Source organism: Anas acuta, chromosome 1, assembly GCF_963932015.1.
Source record: "Anas acuta chromosome 1, bAnaAcu1.1, whole genome shotgun sequence".
Lineage (NCBI taxonomy): Eukaryota > Metazoa > Chordata > Aves > Anseriformes > Anatidae > Anas > Anas acuta.
Window position 1 is genome coordinate 151364159 of NC_088979.1, and position 17796 is coordinate 151381954.

Here is a 17796-nt window from a genome sequence, read left to right on the forward strand (position 1 = left end):
TGCAGCTTTTTGTAGATTTTGCTGTAGATGAAAGCAAGGCTTGAGAGAGCAGAGCAGAGGGGCAGTGCCGTGAGAGCTGCTCCTTCCCTTTGGGTTAAGGTGGAGGTGTGTTTCCCCTCATCTGTTTGCCGTTTCACCTGGGCAGGAGGAGGAGAAGGAAGCCAGTTTCATTCCCTGGGTGCTGCTGCAGCCTCCTCCCTTCCTCTGGCACCACCTCGAGCACAGGGGAATGGAGCAGGACCCCCTAGAAAGAAACGTGGCTGCTGTCACACTGGGGGGTCACCGAGCAGTGGAGGGTCTTCCTCCATCCTTGCAAAGTTGGTTTGTGCCAGACCGGGCTCTCTGAAGGCTGGTCCTGCTGTATTTTGCATTTATTACACCTTCGTGCTCCTTCTGCAGCATCTGGTAAGTCTTTAAAGCCTCACCTAGGTGGCAGTAGTGCCTCTCGGATAGAGCTCGTAGGGACAGTACTCCACACTCCTCATGATTTTGTTTCAAGACACAGCTCCGGAAGCAGGCTGTTTATTCCGGGATAAAATTAATGTCTGTGCCCAAAGGGAAATAACCGAGCAATAGCCCGACGGGCAGTTTTCTGCACAGACCTCTCAGAGCACAAGCAGTGGGGTATGTCCTGAGGAGCTCTATCCCCTGAGCAGCCACCGTGGTCCATGCAACGTGGACCCACGTAGCAGAGATCAGGAACAGCTTTAGCATCCACGAGTGCTTCACCTGAGCGTTTGGCCCATTTCCTGTAGCATCCCTTGGAGCCAAGAGGATGGGATGCGGGCACACGGCCTGTGGTTGTGCAAACATCTCATCTGGAGGACGCTGAGCCTTCCTCCACCCACATCACCAGTCCTCCTAGCACTGCTCTCCGGCTGCCCCACAGCGGTAGAGAAGGGGGAGACAATGTTGAGTTGCAGACCCCAAGAGGGAAGGGGGCACGGTTTCTGCCTGCTCCTACCAGCTTTCAGGAGCTGCTAGACCTCCGCAGGGGTGAGAGGCAAGCCTGTCACTTGCAGCCCCGTGCTGCTGGCTGCTATCCCCACGGCTTGCCCTCCCTTGCTGGTGGTTGCTGATGACGGGAAAGGGGAACCAATGAAGCCTGTAGACATGCAAGGAGGGCCTGGGCAAACGTCCTGTGCCCCGTGGCTGCAAGCGAAAGCAATACTGTACATAGGAGGGGTATTTTTCAGAGGGAAGCCCCTCGGGCTTCTTTTATTTTCTGTGGGATCAGCCTAATATTTAGGCTTGGGAGGGGGTTACTTTATTGAGAGAGATTCGTTATGACTGTGGCTGTGGGGGGGAGCTCCCTCCAGTCCATCTCTCCTAAGGGGGGAGTGGAATGAGAGAATAACGAGGCGGAGGAGGAGAAAAACTCGTTGTACTCACCCAGACTCATCCGTGTCACCCTTCATGCTTTCATTTTGGGTGTTTGGGGGAAGCCAAGGGGGAGAGGAGGCGGCGGCTATAAATAATCAACCCTTGGCATAAAAATATGTTGTCCATTCTGGGAGGAATCGCCCATTACCTGCCCCATCTCGTCAGGGAGGGGGCGAAGGACCAGGTGCTTGAGGTACAGGCCATACATCGGGGCAGTCTACCTGGGGACCTGTTTTAGGGCGTAGCATGGCCCTACCCCCATCAGAGCTACATAGATGGCTAAACATCATGCGGGGGTGACTCACGAGACAGCTTTCCTTTATCGTCTTTGGCTCGCCTCCCTTGTAACCATCTGATGGCCTCCAGTGGGTTTGAGGTGGGACAAACCTCCCCCTCAAAATGCAACTTCCAGTGGCATGCGGCCATCTCTGGAGATGGCCCTACCCAAGGGGTTGTTTATCTTATCTTAGGCGCTCCTGATAAGGTGCTTCCTGTTTCTGGTGATCGTAGGCAAGGCCCCGGGCAGATGGCTGGAACATGTCCCTTTTAGCTCCTCAACTTTGGTGAGATCAGTCCCACTCTGGGGATTAGGAGATCAGAGGGAAGGCTACATAAGCAAAATGGTAAGAAGGCTTTCTTGCCGCCATGCCATTTGTCTGGATTACGGAGGATTACGGATCCCCTGCTGGGCGCAACGGCCCATTGATGTCTTCTTATCTTACAAAGCCTCCAAGTAAGGGACTTCCATGGAAGCAGGGGCTGTGAAGGGCAAAGGAGTGAGGAACCTTTGCCCCACCTCTACCTGTGGCTTCAACCTCTGGAGACGTCCCCATGCCCCGTTTTCCCCTGTCCCCAGCACCCAGTCCATCACCTCATTGCACCCCCTTCCCCTCCGCGTTATTCCTGGCAGTTCCCTCAGGGGAGGAGGGCATTTGTGTCCCCACAGCCTCGCCAGCACTTGGGAGGCCCCGGGAAGGCAGCGTAGCGGGATGGCCTCCACAGGAGGCTCGGCTCTGGTCCCCAGAGCGGGTGCGAGGCAAGGAGCCCAGCGAGGCCACCTCGCGCCGTGAGTCCAAACCATCCATCCAAACAACTCCCCGTGGCACCCGTAACGCCACCTGGGCTGCCCTGCCCCTTCCCCTGACACATTACTGCCTGTGTATAGTATATATATTATATATATATATATTTCAAAGGATGTATAATATAAAGCTATACATATATACGTATATACGATGACTCGCGGATGGCCTGCTGCATACAGGATCCCCTGAGTGGTCTTGTCTAAGCCCGAGTGTCCCTTCACCCCTCCTCCCCGCTCCCCCGTCCGTCCTCAAACCCCACTACAGCGACCCCCGCCACCTCGGCACCTGTGTTTACAATGTCCTATATATTTGTGGTTAACAAAGTGAAGGTGGTAACTACTGGTGTCTCAATAAAGTTACGACATTCAAAATAACCAAACTATGTGAAAAATTGGTCTGGGTTTTCTTTGTGGAGGGAGGGCTTTTCCAACAGTTGCTTGTTTTGCTTGGCGTGTTTCAAATCACACCCACCAAGTGTCTCTTACCTACTCAGCAGGAAAAGATGAGCAGAAGCTTGAAGTTCCGCATTAGAACAGGAGACTTATTCTGAAAGGGGTAGAGGTGTGTATGGAGGACATGCAAAAATATAGTATGAACGCCAATGTTTTCACACCAAGGGAAGCAGATCTTTTTATTATTTTGATGTGTCTTTACTTGTATTCAGCTGTGTGTGACCATTGCTTGGGTGCCCAGCACAGTACACATTTTCAAAACATAAATACTGGGAAACAAGAGCTCTCAAGACACTGCTGACTGGGTTTCAGTAATAGATAGCCCAGCCTTAAAAAAAGGATCTCGTTTCAACTCGCTCTGTGACAAAAATAAAATTCAAAATGCTACCCTGTGATAATATTTAGATAAAGCTTCCTTCTCATCACTCAAGTACTGGGGTATGTAACGTGCCTGCTGTTGTGCAGCTAGAGGACAATACGCAGAGACACACAATGGTAAACTGGCTGTACCCAGTCCTCCAAACTGGCTCCCTTGGGTACAGCTGAGCACACACACACTGTAGCTTCACATAAGAGTACACCCAAAAGCGTTGATGTACCCACCTGTCCCTTGATTAACCTTTCTTTGGAAAAAGATCTTCCTACAGCCCTAGCTTTTGGGGTGGAAGTGTTTTAGAGATGTCTTAGCAACGGGAGGAGTTAAGAACTGCTGAGACCAAATTGTCAGAAACAAGCATTTACAATGAGTAAGACTTCAGCATTATGAGTTTGTTTGTTTCTTCTAATCATCTGAAATCTGTATAATTGCTTTCTGGTATTTCAAGCTCTTATGAGTCACGTTTTGAAGCTTCTCCCTGCAGGCATGACATCTACAAACACAATTCTACTATAAAGTGTTTTTTTTTTTTAAAGTTCACATAATCCCAGAACTCCGGGAGATGAGGCTTTATTTAGCACATCATAGAAGTCAGAAAAATCATATGCCTCAGCACAAATGAAACAACCTCATTCCCCTCCCTCAAAACTCCAGCTGGTCTACAGCTCTGTACAAAATCTCTCTTGCAGTGGTATTTGTCTCATTCTCTTGAGGGGGATAAACATTCCCTCTCCATCTCCCTTTGTCCTCGCAGTAGCTTTCCAGCTCTCTGGCAGGTGCTAGGGGAAGGAATTGCTACCTCCTCCCTGTCTCCAGCTCTCCTTCCTTTCATCATGCTCGTTCTCTCTGTTGCTCTATCTCTATTTCTTGGCCTTTTCAGCCTGCCTGGAAATAGCAGCCTACAAATGAGGCAGGAGCATTAGGGCATCTGTGCCCGTGGGAAGCATCGGGCTGCAGTTGGTAGAGGTAGGTGGGGTGAGCTCAGGGTGGAGCTTGCAATGCCACCCCCTCCACCATCCTTTTCTGTCCATGGTAGGTGCTGAGCAAGTGTAGCAATCTGGCTCTGTCACAGCCCCTTCTTTTCTTCCACATCACCTGCTGCAAGCCTTGCCAAAAATCATGACTTTCCTCTCCAGCCCCAGCCTCCATTATTAGCAAAACAAGGCAGAAAAAAAAATCTCCCTAAATGTATCTCGCTTGCGATCAGTAGAGAAAAAATAACTGATGTGAGGGTTTCTGCTGGCGATCCTGTAATTGCCTCCCATTGTGTAGGATGTCTGAATGTCTACTGCAGCACCATGCTGGGGCTGCCCTGTGCTCCCTGCTCCTCAGGGCAGGGTGTTCAATAACATTCTTCATCTTTTATCCTCCAGCCCAGCAGAGTGACCGTGCTTCTCCTTTCTCTGCAGAGAAAACATTTGCAAAAACAGGAAGGCAGTAGTACAGCTTGGCACCAGAAATACCGTGTATATAAAACCTGGCACTGGGACCAGAGAATAACGAGAAGCAATAAATACAAAGAGAGAGAGGGAGAGAGGAATGAGGAATACAGGAGTTTAACACGGAGAGGGAGCTGAAGATTTGGTAGTCATTGAATCAGACAATTCATTTACTGGTGCATGGATGAGTTCAGTGACTGATATCCTGCATTCCTGGGGAGATTTTTGCTGTATGAGAATACAGCATGGTATATAGCTGAATGTCTGGGAGGATTTACTGAAGGTAGGGAGCATAAATAAAACAAAGAACAAATAAGCTCTATCAATACAGCAACAGAAGCTCTGTTGGTGCAGTATTCCATCTAGCACGTACTGCTTAAAGATGTTGGTCTCTGCAAGCAGGTATTCATAAAGCAGGAAATGAGCTTCAGTAGCACTTTCCTTTAAAAGATTGCAAAAGGATGGACAAACATGCATTTAGCATTGTAAGCAGCCTTGCTTGGCAAATCAAACTATTCACTTTTTGCAGACTAAGTAGTTAAGTGCCTTGCTCAACCTTAGGGCAGAAGCTCAGTGACAGAGCCACAGGAATATCCTGAAGCTGGCACAAGTACTTTCACCAACAGAAAATGTTTTGCACCATGTCTGTTTTCCAGCCCAAATGAAGACGAAAAAAAGAATGATAAAAAAATGGAATGATAGTGATCAGTGACTATGAGAGCTGAAGTCAGACATTTAAACTAGGAACAGGGCATACAACTACAAAGAGGTGACTAGTCATTGTACAAACAAGGAAAATGGCAGCTTTTCTATCTCACACCTTTAGGAGAGTCGTTTTACTCATCGAAATCATATTCTGCCCTATCACAGACACACGCGGACTCCACTCTTGCTAGTCTCAGAAAGACTTGCGGACATAAGATACAAATGACTCCTAAAACCCCCAGTCCTGCAATGCAATACATGCTGGCAGTCTCTGAGCACGTCCAAAGCCTTGCTGATTTCAGTGGTATTCTGTGCAAGGACAGGGTCTGCCTGTGCTCATCAAGGTGCATGACTGCAACCTTGAATGTCATTAAATAAGCATAAGCTTTTGCTGCAATGCTGAAAAAGTGACATCGTGTTTTAAAGCAGATAAACTTGCCTGTTGCTTTTCAGCAGCACACACAATGCTGTTCTAGGCAGATTTCTGCAGCACCGGGAATTCTTGGTCCTGGTAAGAAAAACAGATCTTCATTAGCACTAAATCCATCCATCCTACTTTTAATTTTAATGCAGACTCGAGCTCCATTACTAAAATTATTTGTACCCACTCACAGCTTTACCCACAGGAATACTTCAAATGACATTGGTGAAACCAAGCTTATGCATAAAGCTAAACATGTGAAAATTTGTGTGTAGACTGAGATTTTAAATTTAGCATTTTCTTCTATCTTTCACGAATATAGCCTTTAAAAAGTAATTCTGCCTCCGTACCTAAGTCTGCTTGAATGGCTGAATATCTGTGAGTCTTTTCAGCCTGGAGGGAAGGGAAAGGATCTGAAATCTTTGTATATTTGGAAGAAAGAGATGTAACAAAACAATAGACAAAGGATTTACAGGAAAGGGAGCTGGAATCCTCTGGCAGGATCCCCTGCAGCAAAACCCATCGTTCCATAGAATGAGGTTAATTAACTGGCAATTATTTCTGAAGTGCATCTGAATCTAATATATTTGCCACAAAGATGTCATTAAAAGAGTATCAAGTGACTGCTGGAAGTCAAGACTACTTAACACTCATGCCCTCACCACAACTGTGCTGTACGTGACTGCAACTTCAAGTCTCTCGTGCTGGAGCCCCTTCAGCTTGGGTTCACCCAAAGAAATGTGCTCTGTGCCCAGCACCCTGGCGCTGCAGCCTGTCTACCTGTCATCACGCACTTCAGGTCACGCCAGTCACACACCTGGAGGGCTCTTCCACTGACTTGTAATCATAGAATCATAGAAACATAAGGTTGGAAAGGACCTACAAGGTCATCTAGTCCAACTGCCCTATTACCAACACTACCCACTACCCTACTAAATCGTATCTCATAGCGCCTTGTCCAGGCCCTTCTTAGACACTGTGAGGGACGGTGACTCCACCACTTCCCTGGGCTAAAATAATATAGACTTCTCTTCCTTATAAAATCGTATAAATCATACAAATGCCTCTTTACAGGCTGTAGAGTTCTAGCAATGGGAATTTCACTCATCAACCATTTGGAAGACAAACACCCCATACGCATCGCCCTTTGATTCCTGTGACCTCCTCCCACTCCAGCAGAGCTGGTTAAGTGGGAACTGCCCCTCCTGGCAGAGTTCACCTCAGCCTCAAAAACACAAAGATAGGTTCTAAAGAGTGATAGGTTCTGAAGAGTGAATAAAAGAAGTTGTTTTTGCACATATTGCACATATTGTCCAGAGGAGGGCTACGAAGATGGTGAAAGGCCTGGAGGGGAAGACGTACGAGGAACGGCTGAGGGCACTGGGCCTGTTCAGCCTGGAGAAGAGGAGGCTGAGGGGAGACCTCATCGCAGTCTACAACTTCCTCGTAAGGGGGTGTCGAGAGGCAGGAGACCTTTTCTCCATTAACACCAGCGACAGGACCCGCGGGAACGGGGTTAAGCTGAGGCAGGGGAAGTTTAGGCTTGACATCAGGAGGGGGTTCTTCACAGAGAGAGTGGTTGCACACTGGAACAGGCTCCCCAGGGAAGTGGTCACTGCACCGAGCCTGACTGAATTTAAGAAGAGATTGGACTGTGCACTTAGTCACATGGTCTGAACTTTTGGGTAGACCTGTGCGGTGTCAAGAGTTGGACTTGATGATCCTTAAGGGTCCCTTCCAACTCAGGATATTCTATGATTCTATGACATTGTGGGCAGGCAGGGCTGAGCAGGAGGGCTGAGGGCAGCCGGTCCCATGGCAGTTGCCCCTACCAAGGACTCCCCAGGTGTTTTTCTGAGGATCAGACCCCAGCAGTCACTCCATGCCAGCAGAACAATGTGCTGCCTGCTCCTGGCACTTTGTGGCCAGCTTTTTGACGACCAGAAGGCGCAGAGATGACGGAGCGGGCTCTGTTCAGCACTGCCAACTCCCAGAACAAGAAGCAGCGGGCACAACCCGGAGCACATCAGGCTCCCTTCCACCCCCAGGAACCATTATTTACCGCGTGGGGTGACAGAACTTGACCACAGCCCGCCCAACCACCTCCCCCTGCCCGGAGCCCCGCGCATGGCGGCCCCCCCTCAGCGCCCTCCCCCCCGCCACTAGGCGGAGGCCGGGCCGGGGCCGTGGGGAAGGAGGAGGCCGCTGCTGCAAGATGGCGGCGCAGAGGAGGAGCCTGCTGCAGAGTGTGAGTGGCGCCTTCCCCCCTCCCCGCTCCCCGCTCCCGCACTCCCCCAGGTGTGTGCGAGGGGAGACCCGCTCCTCCTGCCCTCCCGGCCCCTCAGCTCCTCAGGGGGGAAGCCCGAAGGGCCGGGGGGTGCCGGTGGCGGCGGAGAGGTGCGAGCCCCCCGCCCGCCGCGCTGCCCCCGGTGCCGGCTGGGGGAGGCCCTGCTGGGCTCGCAGCTCGGCTCCCTGACCAGCCCGGGGGGCTCGGGGGGCGGCTGGAGGTGGTAGCCCTGCCTGAGGGGTCCCCCTGTCCCGGGGGAGCGCTGGCAGCCGCGGGGGTCCCCATCCAGGGCAGGACCCGGCTGCGGCTCTCGGTTCGGGTTTTTGGCTAGCAAGGGGGTGGGGGTGGTCTCGTAGCCCACCTTCAGCCTGCTTGGGGTTTATGGGGTCTAATTTTTGGTCTTCCTCACCCCCCCAGGAGCAGCAGCCCAGCTGGACAGACGACTTGCCGTCCTGCCATCTCTCCGGGGTGGGCTCAGCCCCAAACCGCTCCTACAGCGCAGACGGCAAAGGGACGGAGGGGCACCCCTTGGAGGATAACTGGTTAAAATTCAGGTGAGCGGGTTGTGCCTCGGTCACGGAGCCCTGCAGGCGCAAGGGCAGGTAAACGTGGTGTTCAGCTCCTCACAGAGGACGTGGAGAACGCAGGAGGCTCCTGTAGATACTCGTCACGTGTGTCTTTGTATCACAGCCATTGATAACCTTTTTGCTCTTGTCTCTGATAGGAGTGAGAACAACTGCTACCTCTACGGTGTCTTCAATGGCTACGATGGCAACCGAGTCACCAACTTTGTGGGTCAGAGGCTCTCTGCCGAGCTGCTGCTGGGCCAGCTTCACGCAGATCACAGCGATGCTGACGTGCGTCGAGTTCTGCTGCAGGTAAAGCAGCTTTGGCTGGGAACAGCTCCTGCTCCTCACACTACCCACCTCCTCTTTTTGCCACCAGGGGAGCAGCATCTGGTTTCTGAGGGGCTTGGAAACATCTGCCAATGGTTGTGATTGTACTCATCCTGCGAGCAGCTGTAGTGCTTTGTTTCACTCCCACCTCATACCCATCTGTCCCCCAGCGCTGTCAGCACACTGCTGACAGCTCTCCAGGAAGCTGCAGCCAGTCTTCACTGGACATGTAGGAACAAGTCAGCCTGTGAAAGAGATGACAACGAGTGAAAAGGAGAAGTTAATGCGTGGGGAGATGGATTTGTGAGCGCACTTTCTTGAGTGATAGATAAGTTTTTACAATCAACATACAAAATCAGATAGGTCTCTGACATTGCTGCGATTGTAATTTGTGTGTTTTTGTCTCCTGTTTTGAGTAGTAACAGATTGTTTTTACAAGCTGTTAAGTAGCTGCACTAAAATAATTGCATTTTAATATGATGCTGTGATCTTGAATGTCTGTACATACAGCGATCAACCACTTCTATGAACTGGTCTTAGAGAGGTGAGGATGGGTAGGCTCAGAGGTCTGTAGGTGCTGGTCAAGTGCTCAGTTTCTCTTATGGCCTTTTTCAGGCTTTTGATGTGGTAGAAAGAAGCTTCCTGGAGTCCATCGATGATGCTTTGGCAGAGAAGGCCAGCCTGCAGTCCCAGCTACCAGAGGTAATGTGGCTTTAAGAACAAAGATTTCTGGAGGTCCTGCTTTCCAGACTGTTGGATGGGACGTTAGTCAGTCTGGTCCGAGGGCAGCTGTAATTGAAAATTGCATTCCTGTAGTTCTCTTCTGGGAGCTTGTGGGAAGTGCAGCAAGTGTCTTGGTCCACGTCCCAGAGTTCCCAATGTTCTTACTGGTACTACATAAACTCATCATTGGGTTTCTTAGTAAAGAACTAAACATGTTGTGGAAGGGTGTTCAGCCCACAAGGTGTGGCTCTTCCAGGGACACAGACATGATGTGGGTGAGAGGCAAGGCCTCCGATTTGCATGGCACCTTGGGCAGATGTGAATTCTGGTCTTCAGGTGAACTGGATTGTCATTTCCAGAACCTTATCAGACCCACAGGATGTTAGGATTAAGCAAATAATTGTATTTCTTAGTTCCAGTGTTGTGGACTGTGTGTTTAAGCCTCCCCCATAATCTTGGGTTCCAGGGTGTTCCTCACCACCAGCTGCCTCCTCAGTACCAGAAGATTGTGGAGAGATTGAAGGTTGTAGAGCAGGAGATCTCTGGAGGAGCCATGGCAATCGTGGCTGTTGTTCTCAACAACAAGCTCTATATTGCCAACGTTGGTGAGTTGTTCTTTGTATTTCAGCATTTGTGCTTAGCATCTCAGTCGAGGTGTTTCTGAGGATGGCTGCAGCTCGAGGAAGTGAAAGAAATGAGAACATGGGGGACAGTTTCTTTGGTCTGTGGCCAACGAGCAATGTGCTTGCTACTTGTAGGCCCGACTGAAATCAATCTGGGTGATCGTCTCTGCAGATAATGACAGATGCAATGCGTGTGCCCAAAGAAAAATGGGGAAAAATGGGTTGAGAGGCGGTAGTGCAGGTTCACTGAGGAGTGAAGAGCTTGATCGTGAGGTGCTGGCTCAGGCCTAAGCGAAGAGCTGCCCAGCAGGCCTAGCATGCTGCGGGCAAGGCTACTTTTAGAAGATCATGAAGAGAGAGTACATGAGCTTTTCTCTTCTTTTCTGTCCTTATTCCCCTCTCCTTTTCCTTTTCCGTTTGGATATGTTCTCCCTCTTAACGCAGAGCTATCTGGTGCCTCATCTCGCTACTCCCGCTGCAGGTACCAACCGGGCACTGTTGTGTAAGTCCACGGTGGATGGGCTGCAGGTGACTCAGCTCAACGTGGACCATACGACGGAGAACGAGGATGAGCTCTTTCGCTTCTCCCAGCTGGGTGAGTGCTTGATTTTCATCTCCTTATCTGAGAACATCTCGTGCCTCAGTTTATCTGGGGCACCAGGAATGACTCAAGCCACTGGAAACAATAACAGACCACAAAAAGAAGCTCCCTGTGGGCTGTGGTTTCAAATTACCAGTTCAGTGCCTTTTTCTGCATGTCTAGCCACAGTGAGGCTACAGTGTGAGTAAGTTCAGCTTGCTGAACCTACAGAAAACTTTTTTCTTTTTTTTTTCCCCCTCTTTGTTCAGTTTGAGACGTAGTTTCATGTCTGGCTGCCAAACTGACATTGATTTGCCCTCCAGCTGTGCGATTACTAGAGTCAATAAGGAAGGCAGGAGCAGAAGCACACAGCCAGAGGGCAGAAGCAGGATGGACAGTAGGTGACTGCCCCTCTAGAGGCAAACCACAGTTCTGCTGGTTAGGTTCTGCGCGATGCCACACCCTCAGGATGGTGTGTTCCAATCCGCCTTTGTACAAGCTGCTACTGCAAAAAGAGCAGGTAGACTTCAGACAGAGTCAGACCAAACACTGACATTTACTGCTCTCACATCAGTTAACTATTGAACTCTAATACTGACATCTTGCTTCGGGCAATTTCCCTTTTCCTTTACAATCTTTGGCGTGTTTTCTTTCTTTGTCTAGAACTAGCCCAGACCACTTGTGTGACTGTTAGCACCAGACTCTTCTTGTTGAGCTACTTTTGCTCTGTGCCTTTGCTTCAGTAGATGAAGCTTGGCATTCTTCATTAGGCTCACCTGGTAGCTATATTCTTATCTGGTGAGCCTGTCAGTGCGGTAGGTTTTTGCTGATAGCTCTTGTTTCACTCCATTTCTCTTTATTTTTTTTTTTGCCTTACTCATACTCCTGCAGTAGTGGCATGTGCTATGAAAGAAAGGACTGAATACAGGAATCTAGGGAAAGAGAGCCTTCGACTGCCTTTCTACTGCCAGAAACGCTGTAGGGAGTTTAGCTGCAGTCCACAGTGGCACAGGAATCTGCTGGGTACACTGACCTTAATCTGGCACAGCAGTGGCTCTCCAACTGGAAGTCCCAACAGAAGGGAGAGCTTGTAGAAAAAATCAATGTACACAGGCTTTTGGGGGCCCAGTGGTGACTGTTGTGGGGCTAAGCTGAAGCACAGGGATAAATTCTATCCCCCAAACTTTTTATCGTGATGGTGCTTGTGTTACACCTGTCCTGGGGAAAGAGAGAGAGAGGCCTTATGCCTGTGTGGCTCTTCACCCAGCACTTTGCAGCTCGCTCAGTGCTCCGGGAGAGTCGCTGTGATTTGGACACAACCTCTCCGGCGTGCTTGGAGCTTCCCCGTGTTTGTGTCTGTCGATAGCTCGTATCCCCCTGCCAGGAGCTGGCAAATGAGCCAGGCCATGTTGATGAGTCAGCTTTGGTCTGCAGCAGATGGCAGAGTTGTGTCTTACTGCTGGGGTAGGTGTGGAGCCATCTGCGCGGTGAGGCTCGGTTTGACTCAGAGGGAGGGTTTCAGTTGGACCCTTGCCCTCACCTTGTACTGAGGACAGTCATCCCTAGATATAAATCTCAAAATAACATTTTCTGCCTGTTAGCTCCAGGTATAACCAGGAAGGGGGAATTGCCAGGACAGACCAGGTAAGTGGCTCGTCTGCTCTGAGTCCTGCCTCACGTAGCAGCTGTCCCCAGATGGTGCCTGTTAGGGTTTTCTTTGAGATGTGATTCCTTCACAGTCCCCAACAGACATGAGTTACACAACAAAGCAGAGGTAGATCCCCTTAAACTTATTTAAATTAAGTACATGTTTACAGATTATCCTTGTTTTAGGAGTAGCTACCGCCAATCTGAGCACTTGACCAAACTGAGTCCTTTTTGCAGACAGTTCTCCGTTTCTCCTTCTCCACGTTAGCATATTAGTGAATTTGTCAGACGGAATTTAGGAACAGGGATCAATAACAGGGTGGAAGAAAAAAAAGAATCCTTCGCATATGTTTTCCCCCTTCCTGCTTTCCTCCTCCCATCGTGCAGGCCAGAGCTGACAGGCGCAGATGTTCCACGGCCGTTTCAGCAAATGCCTGTGCGCTCAGGCCAGCTGCTGCTGGTGGCTTCGGACCAGGCCGTGGGCTTTGTCTCACTGCCAGCCACTGCTTTTAGTGTGAGGGTTGGGCTGTGTGCATTTCTCTCCTCTCTTGTTCCCAGATTACAGCTAATGAGAAGGTGTCCCGTGGAACAGAGCAAACTGCTCTTCATCTCCTTCCTGTAGGGAAGAAGTATCGTTTGGCACCTTGCTTCATCTTACCGTTCTCTTTAACTGTGGATCTTCGTTTTCTCCTTCCTGACAGTGTGACCACGGGGAGTCCTGCAAGTTTCCCAAACTTTGTATTTTTATTTTTTTTTAATCTGGCAGGTTTGGATGCAGGGAAAATAAAACAAGTGGGAACGATTCGCGGGCAGGAAAGCACTCGGCGCATCGGAGATTACAAAGTCAAATATGGCTACACTGATATTGAACTGCTCAGGTGAGAAAAACTCACTCTGTGGTTTTAGCCCCGCTCCTTCATGACCCTCTGTTCTTACCCACTGTGGCAAGAGCAATTGTTAAAGACACTGTCTCTTTGCAGTGCTGCTAAATCTAAGCCCATCATAGCAGAGCCTGAAATCCACGGAGGGCACTCGCTGGATGGGGTGACTGGCTTCTTGGTGCTTATGTCTGAGGGGCTCTACAAAGCTCTGGAGGCAGCTCACGGGCCTGGGCAGGCCAACCAGGTGAGTGTGCCCTCACAGGAAACGTTCCCTCAGCTCTTGATTTACTGCAGGGGGGTCAGCTGCTCTCGCACAGGCCGTCCTCCGCATCTGTGCTGTGAGTGCTGCCCGGGCTGGGTGCCTGTGCGTCCCCATTCCAGCCCATAATGATGGGAGAGCTGCTTTGCCAAGCCAGTTCTTCCAGGCAGCTTCCTGCCCCTTTAGGAGGAGCCCTTTAGAGGGAGTGGGATGATTCTAGGCACATCCCAGCAAGTGAGACTGGCAAGAACCATAGCTGGATAAGTTGCCATGAAAACTCTTCGATCACTTGGCTGGATAAGGTTTCCTCCAGCATCTCCTAAACATCCTTCTGCTTTTTTTTTTTTTTCTTTTTTTCCCCTTTCTCTGCTCAGGAAATTGCAGCCATGATAGCCACAGAGTTTGCCAAGCAGACGTCGCTGGATGCTGTGGCCCAAGCAGTGGTGGACCGCGTCAAGAGGATCCACTGCGACACTTTTGCCAGCGGTGGGGAGCGGTCCAAGTTCTGTCCCCGGCACGAGGACATGACCCTGCTCGTCAGGAACTTCGGGTACCCCTTGGGTGAGATGAGCCAGCCCACGCTAACACCAACACAAGGTATGCTACGGAGGGAAGGGAACAAAGAGGGTGGAAGATCAGTCCTCTTGATTGATCTGGCGTTGGGAGAGGAGGTGCTCAGTGTAGAGGGATTTGTTTGTTAAAGGGATTATTGGCTTCTGAGGCCTGGAGTCTGTAACAATTTGCATCTTCGCATCTCAGAAAGGCGGTTTGATATAAATTCTTCCCTTGGATTTTTGGCCCTTCCTTTGACCTTTCGTTTTTTGGTTTTTTTTTTTTGTTTTTTTTTTGACTCTGTGCACCCTCAGTCACTGCTGTCTCACCTGTGTTTATAATTCTCTTTTCTCCCTTCTCAGGAGGCCGTGTCTACCCAGTCTCCGTGCCGTATTCCAGCTCCCAAAGCACAAGCAAGACAAGCGTCACGCTGTCCCTTGTCATGCCTTCCCAAGGCCAGATGGTCAACGGTGCCCACAGCAGCTCCACTCTGGATGAAGCCACCCCCACCCTCACCAAGTAAATATCCTGCGCTGTGCGTGGAGGGAGAATGGGTGCCCTTCGTTTTCAATAAGGAAGGGTGGGGGTGCAGGAGAGGTGGTGCTGCACAAGCTGGCTTCCTCGCAGGTGGAGGCCAGGGTAGAAAAAAGGATAAAGGTTAGACCTGGATTCTGTTTGGATCTGCTTTGCAGGATCGTACTTGTGGCTCTGGTTTGAGTTCAGCCTTTTGGTACAGGGTGGAGTGTGTACAAACAGAAAAGTGAAGAAGCTCGATGCTTATTGTGTTTGGGTAGCTCCAAAAACAATGAGGCTGACACACCAGGGCTGCTTTGCTGTAACACAGGTCGCGCAAGAATAGCTTTGCTGCTGCCAGACTCTTCCCATAAAGCTTGATTTGTATGGGTATGAGGAGGCCAGCAGAGTGCATGCTTCCCTTTTCCTTCTCCCTTTTCCTTCTCCCTTTTTCCTTCTCCCTTTTTCCTTCTCCCTTTTTCCTTCTCCCTTTTTCCTTCTCCCTTTTTCCTTCTCCCTTTTTCCTTCTCCCTTTTTCCTTCTCCCTTTTTCCTTCTCCCTTTTTCCTTCTCCCTTTTTCCTTCTCCCTTTTTCCTTCTCCCTTTTTCCTTCTCCCTTTTTCCTTCTCCCTTTTTCCTTCTCCCTTTTTCCTTCTCCCTTTTTCCTTCTCCCTTTTTCCTTCTCCCTTTTTCCTTCTCCCTTTTTCCTTCTCCCTTTTTCCTTCTCCCTTTTTCCTTCTCCCTTTTTCCTTCTCCCTTTTTCCTTCTCCCTTTTTCCTTCTCCCTTTTTCCTTCTCCCTTTTTCCTTCTCCCTTTTTCCTTCTCCCTTTTTCCTTCTCCCTTTTTCCTTCTCCCTTTTTCCTTCTCCCTTTTTCCTTCTCCCTTTTTCCTTCTCCCTTTTTCCTTCTCCCTTTTTCCTTCTCCCTTTTTCCTTCTCCCTTTTTCCTTCTCCCTTTTTCCTTCTCCCTTTTTCCTTCTCCCTTTTTCCTTCTCCCTTTTTCCTTCTCCCTTTTTCCTTCTCCCTTTTTCCTTCTCCCTTTTTCCTTCTCCCTTTTTCCTTCTCCCTTTTTCCTTCTCCCTTTTTCCTTCTCCCTTTTTCCTTCTCCCTTTTTCCTTCTCCCTTTTTCCTTCTCCCTTTTTCCTTCTCCCTTTTTCCTTCTCCCTTTTTCCTTCTCCCTTTTTCCTTCTCCCTTTTTCCTTCTCCCTTTTTCCTTCTCCCTTTTTCCTTCTCCCTTTTTCCTTCTCCCTTTTTCCTTCTCCCTTTTTCCTTCTCCCTTTTTCCTTCTCCCTTTTTCCTTCTCCCTTTTTCCTTCTCCCTTTTTCCTTCTCCAGTTGTACTTAAGGTTGTCCAGCTAGAGGTGAGGCAGGTTTCTTTGGCATTCACCAGTTCCACACACTTCTCAACATACCCAGTACTGTGACAGAGCAGGAGGGCTGCAACTTCTTTCACCTGTTTGCACAGGACAGCTTAATCTGTGGAGAACCAACACTTGTTCTGGTGCCTTTCAGGTGCAAAATTGCAGACATGGGGCAAAATAAAGATGCCTGTGTTCTCTCTCTCCCCAGCCAAAGCCCCACTGTGACTCTCCAGTCTACCAACACCCACACGCAGAGCAGCAGCTCCAGCTCGGATGGGGGTCTCTTCCGCTCCCGCCCCACGCACTCGCTGCAGCCCGATGAGGACGGGCGCGTGGAGCCCTACGTGGACTTTGCAGAGTTTTACCGCCTTTGGAACATGGACCATGGCGAGCAGGGAGCGCTGACGGTGTCCTAACGGGGAAACGTGCCTCCTCCCTCCCACCACCCGGCGCTCGGCTGCGTGAGCAGAGGCTGAGGCAGGGATGAGAGCGCTGCAGCTGAGAGCTGGGTGCTGCCCAGAGTTAACTCCTGCCCGGGAGGCGCTGGGCAGCGTGTGCTGCGCTCTCGACACACGTCTTGCCTGCGCCCTGCACCTCGTCCCGGCTGACCTCTGTCCCTTGGAAGCCCTGTGAATAAGAGATAGGGTCTTGAATGCAACCCTCGCTGCAGGTTTTTTTTTTTACAAATAAAGTTGCAGAGAGGGCTCCCTTCTGGATAATGCAAGAGTAGGGGCCTGTACGAAGGCTGCGTGTGCGCGTGTGTAGGTGTACGGGCGTGTGCCTGCGTGTGTGCGTGCTGTCATAATGTTTCCACAACTCCATTCATAATGCTGTGATTCCAGTGTTCAACTCCATAGAAGATACCTCTATTTTGCAGAATAAATAACTTATAGCTACACTCCTTGGCACCCGTGTGGCTTGCTCTCTTCCTTACATCACCCGCGTGTGGGTGTGACAGCTCTTCCCGGTGAAACCCTCTATTCCTCCAGCCCACGGGGTTGCAGCTTGCAGCGAGCGAGCTTCTGTCGTGAAAGTGGCCTGAGCCCGTGCAGATGACTTTGAAGCGTACGGTCTTTGTCCCATGCTTCCTTACAGAGCTTCGGTGCTGGAGGTAAAATATAAATTAGTGGGTTTGGACATCTCTTCCCTTACTGGACTTCCATGAGGTTGTAGAGGGCAGGAGGAGAGTTTGACGCATTTTTCTTCAGCAGCTTCTGCTCCTGTCCCAAAGCAAGCTTCGTTTTGAGTGACCCAAAAGCCGTAGCTACGTCATGACGTGGTTGCCTTGCAGACGAGTTCATCCTCGTGTTGCAGCAGAGGTGAGCAGCCAGGAGAGGTCTTCTGCTGAGCTGCTTGCTCCGCATCAAGTCAGGGGAGGCCTGGAGGAGCTGGCAGAGGTTTCGGCATCGCAGCGCTCTTCCCCTTTCAGTTCAGGCTTCTGACGGCAGGCGGCAAGCGTGCCTCTTCCCTGCCTGCTGCAGCCTCCTGCTGCAGCCTTCCCCAAACCCTGCAGCTCACAAGCAGCACGGGGAGGCCTCCAGGGTGACCGTGGTGCCTGGTGGCTCCCCGGGGAGCTGTGATAAGGCTCTGGGCAAAGCGAGACGACGGCCAGGGGTT

At 50.4% G+C, this 17796-nt stretch overlaps 1 protein-coding gene and 1 long non-coding RNA gene across 2 annotated transcripts; one reads left to right on the forward strand and one right to left on the reverse strand.

Moving 5' to 3' along the window:
* Positions 1 to 3093: 3093 nt before the first annotated feature.
* LOC137847896 (uncharacterized) lies at positions 3094 to 6999 on the reverse strand. Its single transcript, XR_011091117.1, has 2 exons — positions 6212 to 6999; positions 3094 to 5948 (listed from the first exon to the last, which is right to left on the reverse strand). It is a non-coding gene; the product is annotated as an uncharacterized lncRNA (long non-coding RNA).
* Positions 7000 to 7952: 953 nt separating this feature from the next.
* On the forward strand, positions 7953 to 17077 carry TAB1 (TGF-beta activated kinase 1 (MAP3K7) binding protein 1). Its single transcript, XM_068666557.1, has 11 exons — positions 7953 to 8109; positions 8566 to 8702; positions 8873 to 9026; positions 9660 to 9746; positions 10234 to 10372; positions 10872 to 10985; positions 13384 to 13495; positions 13598 to 13742; positions 14132 to 14354; positions 14672 to 14828; positions 16388 to 17077. Exons 1-11 carry the CDS (start codon positions 8077 to 8079, stop codon positions 16593 to 16595), a joined length of 1509 nt encoding a protein of 502 aa, XP_068522658.1. The 5' UTR covers positions 7953 to 8076; the 3' UTR covers positions 16596 to 17077.
* The last annotated feature ends 719 nt before the right edge of the window (positions 17078 to 17796 follow it).

Coding starts and splice junctions, on each gene's coding strand:
- TAB1 (XM_068666557.1), top strand. CDS start 8,077: ATGGCGGCGCAGAGGAGGAGCCTGCTGCAGAGT. Junction 8,110..8,565: donor GGAGGAGCCTGCTGCAGAGT/GTGAGTGGCGCC, acceptor TCACCCCCCCAG/GAGCAGCAGCCCAGCTGGAC. Junction 14,355..14,671: donor CACGCTAACACCAACACAAG/GTATGCTACGGA, acceptor CTCCCTTCTCAG/GAGGCCGTGTCTACCCAGTC.